The 18142-nt window shown below is 42.3% G+C and overlaps 1 protein-coding gene across 4 annotated transcripts in view; it reads right to left on the bottom strand.

Moving 5' to 3' along the window:
* The window catches only part of AKAP6 (A-kinase anchoring protein 6), a 657364-nt gene that overhangs the window by 338111 nt on the left and 301111 nt on the right, over positions 1 to 18142 (bottom strand). For all 4 annotated transcript variants that reach the window (XM_055555598.1, XM_055555599.1, XM_055555600.1 and 1 more), the window contains 2 exons: positions 16717 to 16968; positions 4767 to 6533 (listed from right to left, as the gene is read on the bottom strand). In XM_055555598.1, the coding sequence (XP_055411573.1) occupies positions 4767 to 6533; positions 16717 to 16968 (2019 nt within the window). The remainder of the gene's footprint in view (positions 1 to 4766; positions 6534 to 16716; positions 16969 to 18142) is intronic.

Here is an 18142-nt window from a genome sequence, read left to right as displayed (position 1 = left end):
CAAACTGCTAATCCCAAACTCCCACCCTTTTCTCCTTTGGTAACCGTACATTGTTTTTTTTTTTCCTATGTCTGTGAGGCTGTTTCTTAAGCATAAGTTTTTAAACCATGTGAAAACATATAATCTATTCAAAGAAATTAATTTTTCTGATGAATTAAAAATTCAAACTAAAAACAAATCTTTCACATTCACAAAACCAGCCTAATAAGAGAAAGACATACATGTGAGAGGTGAAGAACATAAAGCATCTAAGACTCTCACATGTCTCATGACTCCCAGGTGTCCCCAGGGACTCTATGGCAGCCCATAGTTTTAGACCAGGCCACAGTTCCTCCCATGGAGTCCCACATGCCACACTGAGATGCTTTCCAGCACCTCCATCTCTCTTGCTGCTGACTCTTTTATTCCTGCCTTCAAATAAGCTTTAACTTTTTAAATAGAAACTTTTATCTGATCTCGCTTTCCACTACCATACTTTCTCTCATATGCCTTTCGGAACTCGGTCCCGGGAGTCATTAGGAATGATTCTCTCTCACTTCTTAACCATCTATAACCCAGCTTCTACCTCTGCTCTTTCATGAAGTCCCTTTTTCTCTAAGGGACTCACTGACTCTTTACAACAAATCTAGAGGTTGGTTTTTCTCCTTCATCCTTACTGTTCTTGAACTCCATTTTGCAAAGAACAAAGCTGATATTCATCTTACTAAACATCTCTTCTCCCTTCATTTACTTAGTACCACAGAATTTGGTTCCTTCCTCAACCCCACTCTGGGCCGCTTTCATATTCCTGCCTCATAACTGGGCTAAAACTTGAGACATCCTTTTCTCTTCTCCATCTATCCTCATTCTCTCAGGGAATACTTCTCTTCCCAAGACTTTATTTAGTGGGAAGAGAAAGCAGATGTGGCTTGAAGCATGGCTCTATGACATATTAGCTGTGCAGGTTAAGGGAAGTAATTTAATCTCTGTGAACTCATTTCCTCCACTCTAAAGCAGGGATTCACTCACTCTTCATTCAACAGTCTTCACTGAGCACCTACTATGTAGCAATGTTCTAGGTACATGAGATTCACTAGCAAACTAATGAGTATTTCTACCCTCACAGAGCTCCCAGTCTAGCAGAGGGAGACAAAAAATTAACAATGATATACATGCTAAATAAGAGAATTATATAAAATGTCAAAATAAAGTAAGAGCTGAAGACAAGAATAGAGGTCAGGATACACCATTTGGGAGAATGGCATTGAAACATGTAAAATATCATGTATGAAACAAGTTGCCAGTCCAGGTTCGATGCACAATGCTGGATGCTTGGGGCTGGTGCACTGGGACGACCCAGAGGGAGGGTATGGGGAGGGAGGAGGGAGGAGGGTTCAGGATGGGGAACACATGTATACCTGTGGTGGATTCATTTTGATATTTGGCAAAACTAATACAATTATGTAAAGTTTAAAAATAAAATAAAATTTAAAAAAATAAATAAATAAAATAAAAGGTGATCAGGGTAAGCTACCCTGTCTGCGTGTTTAGTTGTGTTCAACTCTTTGCGACCCTATGGACTGTAGGCCACCAGGCTGCTCCACCCATGGGGATTCTCCAGGCAAGAATACTGGAGTGGGTTGCCATGCCCTCCTCCAGGGGATCTTCCTGATCCAGAAATCAAACCTGCATCTCTTATGTCTCCTGCATTGACAGGTGGGTTCTTTACCACTAGCACCACCTGGGAAACCCAAGCTTCCCTAAGAAGCTAATATTTGAGCAATCACTCAGAAGAGAAGGAGGAATTAAAAAACTGACAGAGAAGGTACAGCCAGAGGGAGCTGACAAAGGTCTGAAAGGCAGAAGTGTGCCTAGCTTATTCTAGGGACAGCAAAGGGGCCAAAGTGGGAACGGAGTGAAGTGAGCACAGGAAAGAGCAACTGGAAATGAGTCAGAGAGGAGTTGCGGGGGGTGGGGGTGGGGAGGGGAGTGGCAATCCATGTAGGGCCCCTGAATGCCATAGGAGCTGTTGTGGGGTTTTGAGCAGAGGGGTGACATAATCTGATTTATTTTTTAAGGATCACTCTGGCTGCTCTGTTGGGAACAGACCTTAGGGGAAGCAGGGTGGAAGCAGAGAAACCAGCAAGGAGGCTACTGCAGTAATCCAGGCAGGAGGTGACGGCAGCTAGGACCAGAGTGGGTGCACTGGAGAAGTGGTCAATTTAAGATTAAGAATAAAAAAAAAAAACCACCTGGTCGGGTTGTTATGAGAATCTTATGAAGGCGTGACTGCAGGCACAGTGCCCAGTACGTGCCTGATACCAGGAAGGTGTTACCTTCCTAAGTGGCTTAGTAGTTAAAAAAAATTTTTTTTGCTTGCCAACACAGGTGACTCAGGAGATGAGAAAAGGGTTCAATCCCTGGTGGGGAAGAGCCCCTGGACTAGGAAATGGCAACCTATTCCAGTATCCCTGCCTCGAGAATCCCATGCACAGAGGAGCCTGGCGGGCTAGCGTCCATGTGGTTGCAGAGTTGCATACAACTGAGCACGCACGCCTGCACACTTACTATATTTTTCTGGTCAAATATGGGTCACCATATGGAAGAGATCAAAGCTAGAATGTGATACCCAAGGTCAACTGACCTGGGGATTGACAGTCACCCTCACCTGAAGTATTGAAAGGAGGTTGGGCTGAGGAGGGGGCTTAATCTCCTTTTAGCTTTTTGCCTCATAGCCCAACTCCAGGACAATATTTCCCATGGCCTACACTCTCTCTTAAAAGTTTCATCATCTACTCAACATCAGTGCATATGTTTTTAAAAACTACCTGCCTCACCTCCATCTCAAGCTGTTTCTTCTATTACAACTACCCCAGTACCTAGAGGCTGAAAACTTAGCTTCATCTTTGTAGAATTATGGAATAAAAGATGCTTCCTTTGGAAGTTGGTATAATGCCATCATCTGTTTAAAACATCTCTACCTACAAAAAAGAAACGAGGTCCAGAATGGAGCATGACTAGCTGTGAGCCACTCTTTGTCTTTAATGACTGGGCAAGGTCTGGAACTGGTTTTCTGGATCCCGGTCACGTCGTCAACAGCCCTCCCCCCATTCACCCGTCCCCCATTTCCACAGCCCCTTACACTGGCTGCCAGAGGCATTTCCGTATCCATCACCACCATGGCTGCCATGACCATCTTTCCTGCCACTGCCCATGAGGCCTTCCAGAAAGGCTATTGGAGGCCACGGCCTATTCTGCTTCAAGTGTGCTGGCTCTGGGTTCAACTCCTGGCTCTGCACACACTAGCTGTGAGGCCCTGAGCCAGTTTCCTAATCACACTCTTCATCTGAAAAGTTCTTACCTCCCAGGACTTAGTAGAACAAGGCATGTAAGACCCTTAGCACAGAACCAGTGTAAATAACAGCCCAAGAAGGAGGATGAGTTACCGTGAGCTGTGTGACTATTCTCAGTCCCTTTCAGAGAAGTTACCACAGATGTCTGGTGAACAAATCCTAGTTGCCTCGGTCTGGCCATCAGGGCCTGGCAGCAACCAGGTCTATTAAAGGTATGGAAATGTAGTGCTCCCCGCTCACTGACCTTCTGGTTGAGAAACTCTCTGTGCCGCAGCACCATGCTCATTCCCAATCCCCACCTCCATGTTTTGGTTTTTGCTCCTGCCTGAAATGCTCAGCTTAGTTCTCTCTGTCTAAATCCTGGCACATCCTTCAAAGCCCCAGTAAAAGCTTATTCTTTCACAAGGACTTCCCAGGCAAATCTTAGCTCTGCTGCTATTATTTCTTCTCTTCACTACTACAGTATTTACATGCGGTACACACTGGTCACTTTCTTGTGGAAAGGCATGGGAGTGTTTAGTTAATAATATGAGTTCTAGAGCAGACCGCCTGGTCTCTCTCAGCCTCGGTCTCCTCATACATAAAATAGGGTTAATATTAGGGTTGTTGTGAAGATTGGACACACAAATACTTAGTAAAAAACAATTATTAATATATGTAACTATTATTATATATTGCTGTTAACTTTTCCCTCTTTGTTTTACATATTTCCATCTTCTTCCTCCAGGTCATTCCATCCATATGTAGTATACTTTTGTCTAGTGTCTTATATCACAGCTTACATTAATGAGCTGAGTTCTGAAAATTTTGATTTCTCTTCTTAAAGATTTCATTACATCTAATAATTTGCTCTAAAAGTACAGATTTACCCAAAATATCACCTCCCCATCTCAGAGCCCATAGGCGGTACAGAATACAGGGAGCATGGTTATTAGCCAGAGGAGGAAGATTGAAGAAAAGAAAAAATCCTGAAAAACTAGAACTGTCTGGTCTTTTTCTACAAAAGTTAATATTGGAGATATGGAAGCTATTCTGGGGTTAAAACCAACAAATCAGAAAAGCACTGAGGGTAACTGGAACTTTGCATTCACATATTCCTGAAATATTGGTACGTGTGCATGGCTACTGTTGTGCTTTGTTTTGTATTTCACTCAAGCGGGTCCACCACTGCCCAGGAGCAATGTTAGGTCTGAGCAACAGCAACCAAGAGTTCTACACCAGCAGGCACACAGACATGCAGAGTTCCTGGCTGAGGCCCACTGTCATCAGGCAGTGATCATTGTATGTTTTTTCTTTTCTTTCTTTGGGGAATCAACTATGTTTATCAACAATAGTAAGACATTTTATAATAGGGAGGGGAGGATTTCACCTTTTCCCAGCAATACTTCCAAAAATCAGCTAAGAAATCATCTAGATTAAGAAGACCATCCTCACCTCTATTTTTTCCCATATGGCTTCATAGTTGTCCTGGTGTTGAATATCTTGCATCAGTTTCTGAATTAAAGCAGACTTTGCAGCAGAATGGCTCTCATTTTTCTCAGAGGATGAGACTCTCTCTGACTTCTCGTCTGCATATTTTTTCATGCCAGAGAGAGGCATGCCCAGTTCCTCGTCGGAAAGAAGGTCACTCAAGGGGCCAGATTCCACACTCTCCCCGAGCGAAGAGGCTATGTCACTGGAAGAGCTTGGAGACACCCTGCCTAGCCTCGTATGCTTCTTCTTGACATGGTATGTTGGATACATCTCAGAATCTGAGTTCATTTCAGACAGTTCCCAGTCATCAATATTCTGAATGGTTTCTCCTCTGGGTTTCTGAGGCAGCAGCTTTGTTAGGTTTTCCAACTTCAGAGCTAATACTTCTGTCTGCTTGAGGTGAGAGGGCAGTGCCAGGTACTCATCAGAGCCATACCAGGCCTCCACAACCTGACCGTTCCTGGTGATGTGACTTGGGGAGGAGGAGTAGCTGCTTTTGCCTTTGTGCTCTGAAAGAAGGGGTCCTAGAGACGTGACGCTGTCAGAGCTAGCAGAGGACTCGCTGCTTTGAGTAAAAGGTGGTGAACTGGATGTTTCTGACTGCACTGGCAATATGGCCTTCCCACTGCTCTGGTGACACGGCTCCAGTGAGGACGTGGAGGCAGACTCTGTCTCTGGCCTCTGTCTGGCCTTGGAAGGACTAGAAGGAATTGCATTCAGCACTGTCGAGCTCTTAGTGTTTTTGGCTTGCTTGTCTGAACTGGGTTCCTGTTTAGGGGTCTGGCATGGAGGCATCTCTTCTCCGGTCTTGTGGGGCTTTTTCAGTCGAAGCTTCTCTTTATGGCAGTCATTGAGCCTCCCCAGGCTGGAGGAGATCTCCTTAATGTGACTTCTAACTGTATTTTCAAGATTCCCATCCCCCATCTTGTGCAAACACTCATATGACTGGCTGGCGGCAGAGGGGCTGTTGGGGTAAGAAGACTGTAACACCAGGCACAGCTTAGACCTGTCAGGAGGATCCACCAGGGATGGGGTGCTTCTACTCATCTCAGGCTTCAGATCGACCATCTGCTTCTTTCCACTAGGGCCTTTCAGATTAAACTTAAATGTCTCGTCTTTAAGGAAAAACCCTCTTTTTGGCAACGTGGGCTGTGTGGGAGAGTCCTCATTATAGTTAAAGCAGTCTCTGATGGATCGCTTGGGGGTTGTGTTTTCACAAGCAAGTGGCTGTGGATTCTTCGCCCCATGTTGGGAAGAGGAATTAGATTCTTGCTTCACAGCTTCTGAAGCGGGTTGAACAGCATTTGTTGGAGCTTCCACTGAAGATGATGGCCCCTGCATTAAGCCTGGTTGCTCCTCCACTGTGCACACATTATTTTCCTCACTTCTGCCTCTGTCAACTGCTGAAAGAGATACTTGAGACGCCTCCTCGCTCACAGCTTCACTGAAGTTGGAAGGGACGGAGTCAGGAGCCACGGAAAGTAACCCAACGCTTCGGATAAGCTCGGGGAATTCCTTTTCCATCTCACTGTAGTTCCACGAGTCGAAAGGTTTGGTTTTGACCTGGCTAGAGGTCATATCACCCAGGCCACCGAGCAAATCCTCACTTGGGCTGTAGTCAGATAATTCGAAAGCAGTAATACCGCAATCCAGAGACAAGTAATTTTGAGAGCATTTGATTGTTAACTGTCCAGAGTCATCTACTTCTGTTAGAGCATCAAGCCGGCCCTGAAACAGACAACAGAAATGGTTTCAGCAAATGTAACATTACACTCATCTGCTGGTCACATGAGATCTCAGCAGAAGCCACGATACAGGCCCAAAATGCATCAATCTCAATTGCTTCTGGTTTGAGGTACAGAAAGGCACATTCATTAATTACCATATTGCTTTACATAGTATCCTGTTCTTAAATATTTAAGGATTTTTCTTCAATCTGGAGAACAGAGCCTTGGTCAAGGCCAATCCAAAAATAACCATTCTTGCCCTGATTTTCTATTTTACAATAGTGTACTGTTCACTTAGTAAGCATTTGTTAAGTGATGCCTTAAGTAGTAATATTTCTGAAAACAAATTAATATGAGTGTAAAATCTCCACGTGCATCTCTTTAGCTTATTACTCCATCACCTGCTACAGTGGTAAGCTCATAGTAAATGCTCAGTAAATATTTTAAAGTAGAATAATTAATTATGTAAGTCTGCTGTGTTAAAAATATGTTCACAAATCACAGGAAGATGAAATACTGAATTTTCATACATAACAAAAACAGTTTAAGACCAGCTTCTACTGTCCCCATCTGTGTGAAGGTAAACACGAGAATCCTGGAAAAAATTAATGTGCTTCAAAAGTGTATTTTTGTAGCCCCCATCCCTTCCTCTGTGTGTATTCTCCCACACTCTCCCACCCTGACGCCCACTTCATCTGTGTATGTTAGATACCAAGTGCCCACCTTCCTTCAAAGTAGGCTGACTTGAAATTCCCTTATGCTAAAAAATAGTATTATAAGTGTTTTTAATTTAATCATTGGTTGTGTGACTAAGGCTTTTATCTCATTACTAATGCAGTTTCTAACATCACACAACAAATGGGGAGAGTTTTAATTGACAATTTGTTTGGGACAGAAGGGCCCCTGGCATCTGACATGCCTACAAGGCTGAAGGAATAGCTGGTCTAATCTAGCCCTTTAGGAGATGAAGAAAGAAAACCGCAGAGTGAAATCTCTGTGCTCCTGAGGGAGGAATGGGATGAGCACGACTCTGTTATTTCAGTCGGGTTATCCCAAGATCTGATCTCTCCAGGCCCTTATATCAGGTTTTTTGGCTCATTTGTTTGTTTGGACTGGGGAGGTTCTCTCTCTTCAGACCTTGCCTTTATCTCCTATTCCCGTCAGTCTTATTCCACAACATCCAGGTAAATAATAATAATGAAAAGCCTCATTTTATTTTTAAGCCTAAATCTCCTCATCTTATAAATGGGGATGGTTCTTTATTACTATTACTTTTCCACTTAATCCTCAAAACGATTTTCTCCTGGGGTCTGTACTGTTGTCCCTGTTTTATGTAAGTGGCTGCTGCTGCTAAGTCACTTCAGTTGTGTCCGACTCTGTGCGACCCCATAGATGGCAGCCCACCAGGCTCCCCCGTCCCTGGGATTCTCCAGGCAAGAACACTGGAGTGGGTTGCCATTTCCTTCTCCAGTGCATGAAAGTGAAAAGTGAAAGGGAAGTCGCTCAGTTGTTTCCGACTCTTAGCGACCCCATGGACTGCAGCCCATCAGGCTCCTCCATCCATGGGATTTTCCAGGCAAGAGTACTGGAGTGGGGTGCCATTGCCTTCAGTGGAGCCTGAGCCAAAAGAAGGTGCATAACTAGCACAGGGCCTGGTGACTAAAGCTGAGCTAAGCCTTAAATGAAGGCTGTCTGACCCAGAGTCCACACTCTGACCTTTGTGCCAAAATTTTCTGATTCACTGGGTGCTATTTTAAACTGGATATATCCCCTCCTCCAGTACGCCTTCCACATTGCCACCAGAGTAATCTTTACAAATTGCAAGTCTGACGCTATTACTTCGTTGCTTAAAGTCTTTTGTTAGCTTCCTGCTGCTAGATTAAAACTCCAACCCTTCAAAGACAGATATGAAGAGGCCTCTCTAAAGCCACCTGTCTGTCCAAGGCTGTACTCAGCCACAGCATCATCATTTCATTTTTTGAATATATTGTGTTTCTTCTGCCTCAGAACCTTTGCACATGCTATTTCCTCTGCCAATAAAGCTTTCCACCTGTAACACCCCTAACTAGTTAACTCTTACTCACCCCTCAGACCTCAGATCAAGTTTTATTTCTTCAAGATTCTAAAGTCCCACATAAATCAGAATCTTTTATAATCTCTCAAAAAACTATGTTGTTTTTCCTGAAACATTTATCTCAATCTTTAAATACATACTATTGTGATTCTTTGATTAATCTGTTTATCCAAGTGGTTTGTAAGTACCACAAAGGTATAAATCACATAGAAAATGGCTTGCTCGCCAGGATAACCACAACACTTAGCTATGCCTTCATGAAGTTTATTCCTCTGATTATGTAGTTTTAGTTGACTCCAGTGATTAAATGCCCAAACCTCAGAGTTAAATGGACACGACTGAAGCAATTTAGCGTGCATACATGCATTGGAGAAGGAAATGGCAACCCACTCCAGTGTTCTTTCCTGGAGAATCCCAGGGACAGAGGAGCCTGGTGGGCTGCCATCTATGGGGTCACACAGAGTCGGACACAACTGAAGTGACTTAGCAGCAGCAGCAGCAGAGTTAAATTCTAGCTTATGCATTAATTATTTATATGACCATGAACCAGTAGCTTGATGTCACTAAGCTTCATTTCCCTCATCTGTGAAAATGAAACAATAAGCCATGTCATAGGGCTGCTGCAAGCCTTAAAGACTATGTAAGACACAAGTCTGGCACATGGATAGGTACTCAATGAATCCTTACCCTTATTACTTATTTTATATACATCACACTTTGTTGTGATATAAATTGTCCTGTGGTTAAGTGCTAGTGGAAGAACACGCAAAGTGCAATGGTGTGAGTGCTTGCAAGGGCCAATGCGTTCCCACTGTGAGGGTGAGCATCATTCAGGTAAAGTGCTTACCACACTGTCTGGCATATGGTAAGTTCTTAATCAATGTTTGCTATTGTGTTAATACTATTAACAGTTATCACTACCTGTGCGACTACCTCTCCTAACTTCAGTCTTCTTATTTGTAAGATGGATTACAATATCATCTGTAAAATAAGGATAACAGCACTCACTCTCCCTACTTTCCAGAACTGTTTGAGAATCTAACAAAATTGTGATGGTGATTCCTAACATTTAATAACATATGTTATTCATCTTTGACTACCTAGTGCCTTATAAAGAGTAAGAAATCAGGCTCCTCTATCCATGGAATTCTCCAGGTAAGAATACTGGAGTGGGTTACCATTCCCTTCTCTGGTGGAATCTTCCCAACCCAGGAATCGAACTCGGGTCTCCTGCATTGCAGGCAGATTCTTTACCATCTGAGCCACCAGGGAAGTCAATAAATATTTAGGGGAGGTAGAAAGAAAGGAAGGGAGGGAAGAAATTATTATTATCACAGAAGAGATCAGGTATTATTATCACAGAAGAGATCAGTTAAGAGCTGGTTTTACTTGTTTTATTTAATTATTCCTAAGTTTATGTCCTTAAACAATCATTTAACCTCTCTTAAATTCACTTTTGAGAACTGAATGGAAAAATGAAACTATTTTTTTAATGGAAGCATAACTGAAGTATATTTTTTAACTGAAGCAACTGATTTACAATATTGCATTATTTTCAGGTATACAGCAAAGTGATTCAGTTACATATATGTTTTTTCAGATTCTTTTCCATTATAGGTTATTCTGATACTGAATATTGTTCCCTGTGTTATATAGTAAATCCCCTGTTGTTTATCTATTCTATAGATATAGTTGTGTATACCTATTAATCCCGTACTTTTCATTTATCCCTTTTCCCTTCCTTTTCCCTTTGGTAACCATAAACTTGTTTCTATATCTGTGAATCTGTTTCTGTTTTATAAATAAATTCATTTATGTTATTTTTTATATTCCACTTAAAAGTGATATAATTTATATTTGTCTTTCTCTTTCTGACTTATTCATTTAGTATTGCACTCTATAAGTCCATCCATGTTGCTACAAATGGAAATCTTTCATTCTTTTCTATGGATGAGTAACATTAAAATGGAACTACTTTTAATATCCATTACCTTTCTTACTAAATGAAACAATAAACATAAATTATCACAATTTCTGAAACATAGAAAATTTCAGGATAACACATTTTTATACAATTTTGAGCTTTACCCTAAAGTATTTTTCATTTGTTTGTTCAGCTGGCTTTGTTTCAGTAACATGTTTGCCAATTTGTTTACAAGATATGATCTACTCCATATTTAAATAAAGGAATAAAACTCATTTTGTTTTTGTAAGGACAGAAAGAAAGAGAACTTGCCACTTTCTCAATTTTCAAACCTATTCTATAATGGGCTCTGAAACTCAACTGATTTCTAGAAAAGAAACATGAATTCACCTTCACTGGAATACATCTACTATTTTAGATTATCAGCATGTTTAATGCCATTTCCCTATTCATTCTACAAATCTTTCACAGCTGAATTTATTCTAATAAAGCTGAGAATTTTATCCTAATTCTCTTCCTATTTTCCACAGTTTCAGTGTGTTGGCAAAAACAAAACTGACAAAAAAATAGGATCAAAAATCCATAGTTTCAGAAAGGATGGTAACGGAGACAGTGCTTCAGTTCATAGAGAAATGTTCACAAAGCAGGTGGCTTTGAACCCACTGTTCCTTTACCCCTTCATTCAATATATTCTTGCATGTCTACACCAAAGCTAAAAACTGACTCCAAACATGAAAATGCACTAAACTGCTTCCAACTGAATCTGTAAATAGTTGTTGAGCTCATAGTGTGGGGACCACCAGTCAGTTCAGTTCAGTTCAGTCGCTCAGTCGTGTCCCGACTCTTTGCGACTCCATGAATCGCAGCACGCCAGGCCTCCCTGTCCATCACCAACTCCCAGAGTTCACCCAGACTCACGTCCATTGAGTCAGTGATGCCATCCAGCCATCTCATCCTCTGTCGTCCCCTTCTCCTCTTGCCCCCAATCCCTCCCAGCACCAGAGTCTTTTCCAATGAGTCAACTCTTTGCATGAGGTGGCCAAAGTACTGGAGTTTCAGCTTTAGCATCATTCCTTCCAAAGAAATCCCAGGGCTGATCTCCTTCAGAATGAACTGGTTGGATCTCCTTGCAGTCCAAGGGACTCTCAAGAGTCTTCTCCAACACCACAGTTCAAAAGTATCAATTCTTCGGCACTCAGCCTTCTTCACAGTCCAACTCTCACATCCATATATGACCACAGGAAAAACCATAGCCTTGACTAGACGGACCTTTGTTGGCAAAGTAATGTCTCTGCTTTTGAATATGCTATCTAGGTTGGTCATAACTTTCCTTCCAAGGATTAAGCGTCTTTTAATTTCAGGGCTGCAGTCACCATCTGCAGTGATTTTGGAGCCCCAAAAATAAAGTCTGACACTGTTTCCACTGTTTCCCCAGCTATTTCCCATGAAGTGATGGGACTGGATGCCATGATCTTCGTTTTCTGAATGTTGAGCTTTAAGCCAACTTGTTCACTCTCCTCTTTCACTTTCATCAAGAGGCTTTGTAGTTCCTCTTCACTTTCTGCCATAAGGGTGGTGTCATCTGCATATCTGAGGTTATTGATATTTCTCCCGGCAATCTTGATTCCAGCTTGTGTTTCTTCCAGTCCAGCATTTCTCATGATGTACTCTGCATATAAGTTAAATAAGCAGGGTGACAATATACAGCCTTGATGTACTCCTTTTCCTATTTGGAACCAGTCTGTTGTTCCATGTCCAGTTCTAACTGTTGCTTCCTGACCTGCATACAAATTTCTCAAGAGGCAGATCAGGTAGTCTGGTATTCCCATTTCTTTCAGAATTTTCCACAGTTTATTGTGATCCACACAGTCAAAGGCTTTGGCATAGTCAATAAAGAAGAAATAGATGTTTTTCTGGAACTCTCTTGCTTTTTCCATGATCCAGCAGATGTTGGCAATTTGATCTCTGGTTCCTCTGCCTTTTCTAAAACCAGCTTGAACATCTGGAAGTTCACAGTTCACGTATTGCTGAAGCCTAGCTTGAAGAATTTTGAGCATTACTTTACTAGCGTGTGAGATGAGTACAATTGTGCAGTAGTTTGAACATTCTTTGGCATTGCCTTTCTTTGGGATTGGAATGAAAACTGATTTTTTCCAGTCCTGTGGCCACTGCTGAGTTTTCCAAATTTGCTGGCATATTGAGTGCAGCACTTTCACAGCATCATCTTCCAGGATTTGAAATAGCTCAACTGGAATTCCATCACCTCCACTAGCTTTGTTCATAGTGATGCTTTCTGAGGCCCGCTTGACTTCACATTCCAGGATGTCTGGCTCTAGGTCAGTGATCACACCATCGTGATTATCTAGGTCGTGAAGATCTTTTTTATACAGTTCTTCTGTGTATTCTTGACCATGGGTACTACTTAATATAAAGTCACAACACAGCTGTGAAAATAGTGGCCAGTTACAGTCTCAATGGTTTTTCATCTTTCATGGGCTACCACTCGGTGAACAAAACAAGTTCAAATAAAAGCATGATGAACATATTCCACAAAACACAATAACCATAAACTCTAGAGTACTTTCACATTCCCAGCTATAAACAGAGTTGATCAGTAAATGTTTATTGAATGAATAAACTGTTGTTATTGTTGTTCAGTCACTCAGTCATGACTCTTTGTGAACCCATGGGCTGCAGCATGCCAGGCTTCCCGGTCCTTCACTATCTCCAGGAGTTTCCTCAAACTCATGTCCATTGAGTCAGTGATGCCATCCAACCATCTCACCCTCTGTCATCCCCTTCTCCTCCTACCTTCAATCTTTTCAGCATCAGGATCTTTTCCAATGAGTCGGCTCTTGGCATCAGGTGGCCAAAGTACTGGAGCTTCAGCTTCAGCATCAGTCCTTCCAATGAATATTCAGGATTGATTTCCTTTAGGATTCACTGGTTTGATTTCCTTGCAGTTCAAGGACTCTCAAGAGTCTTCTCCAACACCACAGTTCAAAAGCATCAATTCTTCAGTGTTCAGCCTTCTTTATGGTTCAACTCTCACATCCATACATGATTACTGGAAAAACTGTAGCTTTGACTAGACGGATCTTTGTCAGCAAAGTAATGTCTCTGCTTTTTAATATGCTGTCTAGGTTGGTCATAGATTTTCTTCCAAGGAGCAAGCATCTTTTAATTTCATGGCTTCAGTCACCATCTGCAGTGATTTTGGAGCCCCAGAAAATAAAGTCTATCACTGTTTCCACTGTTGCCCCATCTATTTGCCATGAAGCGATGGGACTGGATGCCATGATCTTAAGGTTTTTGAATGTTGAGTTTTAAACCAGCTTTTTCACTCTCCTCTTTTACCTTCATCAAGAGGTTCTTTAGTTCCTCTGCTTTCTGCCATAAGGGTGGTGTCATCTGCGTATCTGAGGTTGACTGATATTTCTCCTGGCAATCTTGATTCCAGCTTGTGCTTCATGTAGCCTGGCATTTTGCATGATGTTCTCTGCATATAAGCTAAATAAGAATAAGCAGCATGACAATATACAGCCTTGACATACTTCTTTCCCAATATGAAACCAGTCTGTTGTTCCATGTCTGGTTTAATTGCTGCTTCTTGACCTGCCTACAGGTTTCGCAGGAGGCAGGAAAGATGGTTTGGTTCTCCCATCTCCTGAAGAATTTTCCACAGTTTGTTGTGATCCACATAGTCAAAGGCTTTAGTGTAGTCAATGAAGCAGAAGTAGATGTTTTCCTGGAATTCTCTTGCTTTCTCTATGATCCAATGGACATTGGCAATTTGATCTCTGGTCCTCTGCCTTTTCTAAATCCAGCTTGTACATCTGGAAGTTCTCGGTTCATGCACTGTTGAATCCTAGCTTGGAAAATTTTGAGCACTACTTTGCTAGCATGTGAAATGAGTACAAATCTGCAGTACTTTGAGCTTTCTTTGTCATAGCACTTCTTTAATAATTTGAATAAATAAGTATGTAAAATTAATTGGTTTGACTCAATTATTTCCAATGTCCCCTCTAGTGGTAGAAAGTGGGCAGGTCTAATGACTAATCAATATGGGACGTTGGACAGAATGAGGTGAATACAGGGGTAAGAACAAACAAGCAAAAAAGAATGTATAGATTGGAGATACCAAGAGATATCTAAAGTAAGATCTCTTCAGAGTTTAGACAAAACCTTCCCATATCTGATCTCCACCTCATTAGCATACAATGCCTCATAACAACAGATTTAGGGCAGAGTTGACTAGTTTTGGATTCTTTTCTGTTAATTGGATTATAATTTCTTGGGCTTCCCAGATGGTGCTAGTGGTAAAGTACTGGCCTGCCCGTGCAGGAGATGTAAGAGATGCAGGTTCGATCCCTGGGTGGGGAAGATCCCCTGGAGGAGAGCTTGACAACGCACTCCCATATTCTTGCCTGAAGAATCCTATGGGTAGAGGAACCTGGAAGGCTACAGTCCATAGGGTTGCAAAGAGTCAGACACGACTAAAGTGACTCAGCACACATGCACGCATAGTTGCTTAGTTTAGAGTTCTTTGTAGTTTCCCATAACCACAAGAATTCCAATCGAGGACCCTCTAGGGATCCCAATTGGGAGGGATGGCATCTGGGGACTAACACACACCTACATATTCATCCTACAATTTTAAGAGGAACCCTGCCAAAGACTGTATCATGTCCTTCATTGCCACGTTATCCAGAAAAGCTAAATGAAAACAGATTGTGCCTTAAAGTTAGAAGTGAGCCCCGTAGATTTTCATTCCCATAAACTTCTAGGACCTGCTGGGAATTTTCCACAGCAAGAGCATCATTAAGAAAACAATAATCAACAAGTATAAGTCATTTATGAGAAGCCCAGATTTGTTTTGTGCTGTTGATAATGTTGGAGCCACTAACACATAAATAAATTAATGAGCTATGGAGCACTCTTTATAGGGTCTTTTAGTCTTATATATTTATATGAATGCCTTTTATACTTGTATAATACATATTTTCCACAAAATCAACAGCAGAGCACTAAAGTGGGTATCAAGAGCCAAGGGACTATATATACACACACACACTCTATATGTATCCATACATGGTATCTATCTATACACACACACACATATATATAGCCCCTACTTAGCTAGCACAATACCTCTGTGTGTGTGTGTTGCTTTTATTTGAGAATAGGAGAGTTTACTTGGATTTTACTTTACAGTGTTCATTCTTAAACTACGTATCAAGATTAATAACAATAAACTCTCCAAACTGTGCTTACTATGAGTACAAAAAAATCTAAGTATACTGGTTGTGCAAAATTCTAAAGCCCATATGACTCACTGCAACCAGAATGATTTTTCTAAAGTATGAACTGAATCATATCAATTCCCTGAACAAACTCTTCTGTTATCCTCAAAATAAAGTCCACTTCTCTTAATATGACTTTTTAACATAGCTTTTCATCTTCATGATATGACCTCGCTCACATATTAGTTCAAATGCAGCTTCCTGGTCCTTTGAGCTTTTTGCTCTCTGATATTATCCTTCTCTCTCTTACCTCTGAATCTTTATGTCATTCCTTCTGTCTAGAACAGTTTCTACCTCCATTCATCAGTCTAATCCTGCTTCTTCTTCAGGTCTCAGGTTAGACTCGCGTCTCCTGGAAAGCCTCCCTGCCTGAATTAGATGCCCCTTCTCTGACCTCCAGTGGCTTCACGTAGACCATTGTATCTGCATGTAAATCATGCAGACCAGAGTCTGGTCTTCATGTCTGTCCACTTGTCTCGATCCCCCACTAATCTCAGCCCTTTAAAGACAAAGATCATGCTTTGATCATGATTATATTCTTAGCACCTAATGCCTGGCCCACAGTAAGCACTCAATAAATATTTATAAAATAGTTGAACAAGGAACAGGATGTCAGGCTAGCACCAAAAGCTACAGGTGATATCTATGCAAACTACCAGGTGTGAGTTAACTCTGGTTCATATTTTCATTCATTCATCATAGCCTCTGGTCGATAGATTCATTCATTCACCATTGCCTCCCATCACTATACCTAGTTTCAAAGCCCAGCTTAGGACCTGCTTATTTATTTATAAATAATTCCTATCCCGCACCTCTGAACTGAAAACATTCTCAAATAGTCACACTTGATGAGGCATTATGTGGCTTCCAGGAAAACACCCACCTCCTTTGTCTCTTCGGAGAAAGCCTGCAGAATGTCCGTCTGTCTGGTGTAGTTGCCATTGGCGTCCTGCAGACCCTGCAGAATGCGCTCCCGCAGAACAAGCACTGAGACGCGGAGTTGGTGCCAGAGCAGCTGCACGGCGTGGATGTCCACGATCACGTTGACGGAGTAGGACAGCAGCTTCAGGGAGAACTCTGTTTCAAGGAGGGCATGGATCTGCTCGACATGATCAGAAATATCTTCACAAATGTCCTGCAATAAAAGAAAGCGAATACATGATGACTCTTTTGCCTTAACCTGGGGTGCTGTGCTGTGCTTAGTCGCTTAGTCATGTCTGACTCTCTGTGACCCTATGGACCCATCAGGCTCCTCGGTCCATGGGATTCTCCAGGCAAGAATACTGGAGTGGGTTGCCATGCCCTCCTCCAGAGAATCTTCCCTGAGGAGGGGAACAGTAAAAAAGTCACTTCTTTACTTGACACCAATGATCAGGGCCAACAGGTCAAGGGAGAACATGCTGAATAGCGGCCTTTGTTTCAATTCAGATACACAGTCACAGGGGCTTCCCAGCTGGTGCTAATGGTAAAGAACCCGCCTGCCACTGCAGGAGACGCATGTTCAATCCCTTCCCTGCTGGGAAGATCCTCTGGAGGAGGGCATGGCAACCCACTCCAGTATTCTTGGTCTGGAGAATCCCATGGACTGAGGAGCCTGGTGGTCTACAGTCCATAGCGTTGCACAGAGTTGGGACACAACTGAAGTGACTAAGCACAGAGTCACAGGTCATATTCCCAGGCCCTGGGGCTTCAGTGCAAGCAGATAAGTTGATCATTTCCAAGACACAAATAAGCTACTATTTTTTCAGATACTCACACTGAAAGTTCAGCCAAGGTAAGAGGTTACCTCACAAATCCAACCTCTGTTCTCTGTATTTACTGTTAGTTTGGGATTCAGGTAAGGGATCCAACAGGATTTCTCTTTGCTACTGGTGGGCTCCACCAAACACAAAATACCTCAGAACAGAAGCATCCTCCTGACACCTAGGGCTTCCCTGATTCAGTTGGTAAAGAATCCGCCTGCAACACAGGAGACCCCAGTTTGATTCCTGGATCAGGAAGATCTGCTGGAGAAGGGATAGGCTATTCACCACAGTATTCTTGGGCTTCCTTTGTGGCTCAGCTGGTAAAGAATCCACCTGCAATGCGGGAAACCTGGGTGCAATCCCTGGGTAGGGAAGATCCCCTGGAGAAGGGACAGGCTACCCACTCCAGTATTCTGGCCTGGAGAATTCCATGGACTGTATAGTCATGACACGACTATACAGTCAGACACTGAGCAACTTTCACTCACTCTCCTGACACTTAGCATGAAGAAAAATGGGCTAGAACATGGGCTTCAAAGAACTCCCAGCCATTTCTCAGTGAGC

This window comes from Bubalus kerabau, chromosome 19 (genome assembly GCF_029407905.1).
Source record: "Bubalus kerabau isolate K-KA32 ecotype Philippines breed swamp buffalo chromosome 19, PCC_UOA_SB_1v2, whole genome shotgun sequence".
In the NCBI taxonomy this organism is placed as follows: Eukaryota; Metazoa; Chordata; class Mammalia; order Artiodactyla; family Bovidae; genus Bubalus; species Bubalus kerabau.
The sequence above is the reverse complement of the archived record's forward strand: the minus strand, read 5'-3'. Positions and strand labels throughout refer to the sequence as shown.